This window comes from Mastigoproctus giganteus, chromosome 13, assembly GCF_048544385.1.
Source record: "Mastigoproctus giganteus isolate SK-2022 chromosome 13, ASM4854438v1, whole genome shotgun sequence".
NCBI classification, from domain to species: domain Eukaryota; kingdom Metazoa; phylum Arthropoda; class Arachnida; order Uropygi; family Thelyphonidae; genus Mastigoproctus; species Mastigoproctus giganteus.
This window is the reverse complement of record NC_143587.1, coordinates 106091260-106097393: the sequence shown is the minus strand read 5'-3', so window position 1 is coordinate 106097393 and position 6134 is coordinate 106091260. Positions and strand designations below refer to the sequence as shown.

Below are 6134 nucleotides of genomic sequence, written 5' to 3'. Positions count from 1 at the left end.
GACATTAAGCCTGATATACCTTCATCAATATCATTGATAAATACACAAAACAACAGTGGACCCAACACCGAACCCTGTGGGACTCCACTAATAACATTAGTCCACGAAGAGCAGCACCCATTGATTACCACCCTCTGTCTTCTCCCACTTAACCATCCTTTTATCCATTGTAGCAACTTACCCTTAATACCATTCTGCTCCAATTTGTACAGTAGTCTTCCATGCATAAGAACCTTTATCCAATTTATTGCATAACAGGTTCCATTGAAACGTTGATGCGGAGAAAAAAAAAAACAAACAAATTTTGCACGAATAAAAAATATCTGGAAGCATTACTACAACTCCCTGCAGCAACATAACCAACTAAATTAAGTGAATGACTGGAGCACGGAATAAACGTTGCTGATGGAGCATGTTGTCTTATTCTTGTTTGCAGACCATTTTACTTGCCCGACATATTTGCTGCATTGTCGTACGATTGTCCACGGCAATATTTTATATCTACTGGCAAATTTTGCAAGGTAGATAAAACTGTCTCTTCTAGATACTCCGCATCGTGTCTTTCTATAGGGAAGAACTTTAAAAATCTTTCTTTAACATTCCCATTTTCTGATAAATAGCGCACTACAAAAGTAAGTTGATCCACATGCGCAACATCGGGTGTAGAATCTAAAATAATACTATAATATTTTGCGCATTTCATTTCCTCCACAATGTGTGCCCTAAGATAATCGGCAATTATTTGCAAAAGTTCATCACACGTCTGATGCGATAAGTAATTTACATGTCCACTACCTTGATTTCCATACTTTTGTAAGTGCAACTTTAAAAAATCGTCATATTCGCTCAAATACTCTAAACTAGTCAAATAATTGCCTTTTCTCGAAGATGTTGCACTCTCGTTATTGCCTTTAAAAGCAATGCCCAAACTTGCGAGGAATTTTATTGTGGATACAATTCTTCGCAGAATCTCTCTCCAATAATTTTCTTTTTGCGATGTAATTTGCAGATTTTGAACATCAACGCGATTTAACGTAGAGGAGCGCTTGTATAATGTACACATTGAAGCGATGTGCTCTTTTGACATTTCATGCTCGGACAAAGTTATTCCAATATTTTTTCCAATTTTGGAACCCTGTAGTCAACTTAGACTTTGAGCCCGAAAACATTTTGCATGGGTAACAATAAATTGATTTGGATGTTTCGGAAAAAATTAGCCACATCCTTTCTTCTTTTTCACCATTCGGAATATTTCTGTAAAAATGGTCTTTACACAAGCCTCTGCAGTAAATGCGATCACCGAAATATTTCTGTAAAAATGGTCTTTACACAAGCCTCTGTAGTAAATGCGATCACCGTTTTTATAGACCGATTTAAGTGTAGTTATATCGCCTATATTTCTTGGTTTATTTGAAATTCGACCATTTCATTAGATAAAACGTTAGGCCAGAGAGCAATATCTTTTAGTGTAACTTCGAATGGAATATTTTCCATTTGCGTTTCAATATTTTCTAATGGACTTTCTTCTATACTTTTTTCTACTGGTTTTTCACCTGGTTGACGGTTAACTGGTTTTTCATCTTCTTCATCATTGTTGCTTTCTTCTATACCTTGGTTTTCAACTTGAACTAACTCCTTTTGTTGGCTGATGGAAGCTCCTTGTTCTTCATCTTCATTGTTGCTCGAATTATGATGGCTTGAATGGCCAGCGCCAGTTATAAATTTGTCCGATGCTCCTTTCTGTTGGTTGGCAACTTGCTGACGTCTTTTTTAAATTTGTCTTTTATCAGCCCCTGATAGATGTCGTTTCATTTTTTTTAGCTACCATTGGTAGGCTACCAATGAAAAGTCATAATAGTCTGAATGATTAGAATACTAGAGAAAAGATTTTTCGTTATAGTGCAATAAATTAATGATTACTTAAATTCAAAAATTATTCATAAACTACGAAAATCCAGGCGCTGTTGTAAAACAGGAATTAATTTCATCTTAATATAATTTCAACAATATGCAATATACAGTGGTACCTTGGTTTGCGAGCATAATTCGTTCCGGAAACGTGCTCGTAATCCAAAGCACTCGTATATCAAAGCGAATTTTCCCATAAGAAATCATGGAAACCCAGTTGATTTGTTCCAAAACTCGAAAATATTCATATACTGTAAAAATGATTAATACAAAATACATACCTTTTCATATTTTTAATATTTAAATTTAATATACGTAAAGCAATCGGATTTATGGTAGGACCACTTTCACTGTCACTAACGGAAACACTGCTATCTGTTGACTCTTTCTTTCTATGCGACTTTAACAAGGAACCTCTCCAATGACACTTTGCCTTCTCTTGAGGATTTCACGGAAATATGACAATTGCATTGTCCTTAAACAGATTCATCGCTCGCACTATTACAAAATGAGGAGGCACATTTGATACACATAAACAAAGATCCGCGCATGTAGTAATTGAATAAACAACACCGTAAAGGCAGAGATACACTATTAACACCTCACATTTTACTAAAGCACATTTCTAGGGGTTACTACCATAAAACAATAAAAACAATTTCCGTTTTTAAACAATTAAAAACAAGTTGCGTTTCTGCTAGTGGAATCTGTTATAAACTGCTAGTAAACTCGATCTAATTGCATTTGCGATTATACCGATAACTGGAATTGTGTTGGTTTTTACGTTATTATGGTGAAATGTGTTTCCCCTTCACTGATATAAAAAACAAATACATTTTCAGAATCTTCTCTTCATTCCTATCGTGTTGGGGTGATTCCGGTCCGACTGCCATTTCTTGTAAACACAAAGGCCAATAGTGCATAAGCGAATTCGGTTCGTGTTATATAAGATATCGTTAAGTGTAAAGTTGGGGTTTCGGGGCCCTTCAGAAGTCGGGGCCCAGGGCGCGCGCCCGGTGCGCCCGCCGTTAAATCCGCCTCTGGTTAGAACACTCAGAATTTCTTTCGGGATTAAATAAACCAACTGAGGACGGAACTGCGAAACTCGAACGTTAGGGCTCTTGTTTCTTCTCTTTCTTCCCCTCGGGGAATTATTTTATATTTTTTAATTTCCCATTTTAATTTCTTCATTAAATTTTAACCATACAGTTTAGGAGGTACGTTTCGTGATATTTATAAGCAATGCTAAAAAATGGAAATCGTATAAAGAATCGAAGCTATAAGCATATGCTAACAAATAAGTTGCACATGGTAACACAAAAATACTTACCATGAGAAAAAATTACAATACAGTATATAGTACGGTCAGTCCTCGTATAACACGTGTTTACATTACACGAATTCGACCACACACGATTTATAAATAGGGGAACGATGTCGTATATAACATGAACCAAATTCGTTTCTGCACGATTCACCTTCGTGTTTACAAGAAATGGCAGTCGAACTCTGGAATCATTCGAACTGCATAACCCCAGGGGCTTACATTTGGTATGGGCTTGGCTCACCCAGGGTCCCGCAGCAAAGCCTTGGGTTTTCTTGCACCATATGGCTAATAATAATAATAATAATAATAATAATAATGAAGAAAAGTTTCCGAAAATGTATTTATGTTTTTCATATGATTGAAGATTTCAGTGCAGGGGGAAACACATTTCACCGTAGTAACATAAACAGCTATAATTACAGCTATCGGTATTATCGCAAATGCAATTAGATCGAGTTTACTACCCGTTTGTAACAGATTCCACTAGCAGGAACGCAACTGGAAATTGTTTTTATTGTTTTATGGTTGTGACCTCCAGAAATGTGTTTTTGTAAAATGTGAGCTAGCTTGAGGGAATAAGAGTGTGTTTCTGTCTTTACTGCTTTGTTTGTTCAGATGCTACACAAGAGCAGCTTTGTTTATGTGTATCAAGCGTGCCTCCTAATTTTTGTCTTTTTTTATAGTGTAAATGTGTTTTATTCCCTAAAAACGAGTTAAATACATGAGAAATGTGTGAAAAGGAAGCATGCTGGTGAAAGTACTACAGATTCAGAGAGAAAAAGAAAACGAATATCGATAGACTATCAAAAATTCTTACTGGGGAAAACTTGTAGCAGCCTCATACTAGAGTTTATGGCCAAAATCACACCAACTTCTGGCCCACGGTTTTCCCGGTAAGATCAGTCCACCTCTCTCGATACAGACAAGAAAAAAAAAAAAAAACGAAATTGTGAAAAGTTTTGAGCGAAATGAAAGAACATGTGATATTGCGTGTATCGTATTGAAAGAAGTTTGTTAAATAAACAAATGGCTTGTATATGCCAAAAGTTTATTTTGCGCCCTCTTGAGCTGCCGCTCGTAAGCGATGCTTACCTCGCCTAACTACTTGCGTCGGTCCTGGAGATCATTGTAGTGTCTGCCATGGAGTGTCTTCTCTGCCCATCGTTCTAGTTTTGTTTGTACCTCCTGGTTGGGGGAACTCCTCGCTTAAATTGAGTGGGGTATACTGATTGTCTTTCTTCCTTATGGCTTGTTGGAGTTCTGTAAGGCCTGCCTCATTTAGGCAGGCCTTAATGAGGTCTATCAGGCCCCTTTCTCCTCATTCCCGGGCAATTGTCAGTCTCTCCACGACAGATTTTGGGTGGTGTTGGGGGCACTTAGTCATCGTTGTCCTTGTCTTTCTCATGATATCCTCCAGCTCGGTGTTAGTCCGACCTATGACACCTAAAGAGTATGTTAGCACTGGGACTGCATAGGTGCTTATGGCTTTAACTGCATTCTCTCCATTCAGCTTTGCTTTCAGCAGGCTTCCGAGTCTCTGATGGCATTTTTCGGTTAGGCAGGCCTTAATTTCCTTGTACTCTAACTTGGGAAGTGTTTGGGAGGTTTGGATCTCTTCGCAGATAAGCTTGTTCTATTAGTTTGACAATTCATGGTGTATTCAATAGTAAGAAAAAGGGGTGGGACATGCTGTATGAAGTAATGAAATTTTTGGATGTGCAGTACACGTGGCAAGAATATACCCAGATCCTTCACATAACGTGGTGTCGACAATTCCCCCTGCACATAAACTACTCAGACTCCCTCCAGTCACTATCTGGCAGAGTAGCGGTAGCAAGATTATAGAGTAGCTGATCCAGAATTCTCCTAGAGAATTACCAGTAGGTTCTGTCCGGTGTACTAATTAGCGGCCGGCTTGCGAACACCGTTTTAGAGCTATACCCTCAAAATGTATGGAAGATTGGATCTCGCCATGATGTTCATCATAACAACCTCAAAAGTCATCAGTCATACTGTATGTAAAGTATAAAGTGTAAAGTGTGTTTAGGGTCAAGCGGCACCAGGGGTTTCCCCCATCTCCACGTAGTTTACATTGTGGGTGAACCAGTTGACTGGAAAAGCCAGAGATTCAAAAGTGTATGGACTTTGTATATGTGTGATGCCTTGTACCGTTGTTCATCTGGTAATTTAGCTGCCAGACCCCTACGGAGGGCCGACGTTGTCCCACTTTCGCCCCGTGGAGGCAGACCAAGTACTCACTAGTATATAATTCACTCTGGCAGGTCCTGCCACCTAATTTCCTGAGATTTCAGTGGCTAGGACCTGGAAGCGATGGGGAAAGGTTAACAGGAACACCCGCATGAAAGTGCAAGCAGAGAATTTGGCTGTCACAGACCGTCCGGACTTCGCCGAAATTGGGTCCACTTGACTTGAGTGTCACCGGAATATCAGTTCCATCAGCGTTTTAGACTCCCATGTAGCAAGTACAGCTTGTCTGTCATTAGCATTAGTAGAGGCATTTGATGCAAGAAAGCTTATTCAACATCAGCCAAAAAAAATAAATAATTAATAATAAAAATAAAAAAAATAACCACTCCCACTTCACCCCTCTGTTCATTCGAAATACCTTTCTAGCTGAGCCTTAAACTTATTTAGGCTATCAACTTCCACGATAAGGGAGGGAAGTCTCTTCCACCAACCAACCATCCGCTGGCTAAAGACAAATTTCCGCACGTCTATCCTACATCTGTCTTTCCTCAATTTGAATTTATGCCCTCTCAGATGATTATTCTGAGCAAGAGGAAGAATCCCATCAGCATTGAGCATGCTCAAACCATTCAAAGCTTTATACACCTCTATCAGATCACCTCGCTGTTGCCTAGTCTCCAGACACTGTGAT

The 6134-nt window shown here is 38.8% G+C and overlaps 1 protein-coding gene across 1 annotated transcript; it reads right to left on the bottom strand.

Moving 5' to 3' along the window:
• Positions 1-442: 442 nt before the first annotated feature.
• LOC150076330 (zinc finger MYM-type protein 1-like) lies at positions 443-1087 on the bottom strand. Its single transcript, XM_090387324.1, has one exon. It carries the CDS (start codon positions 1085-1087, stop codon positions 443-445), a length of 645 nt encoding a protein of 214 aa, XP_090243450.1.
• Between the last annotated feature and the right edge of the window lie 5047 nt (positions 1088-6134).

Excerpts from the sequence above, each read along its gene's own strand:
- LOC150076330 (XM_090387324.1), bottom strand. The coding sequence starts at position 1,087 with ATGTCAAAAGAGCACATCGCTTCAATGTGTACATTATACAAGCGCTCC.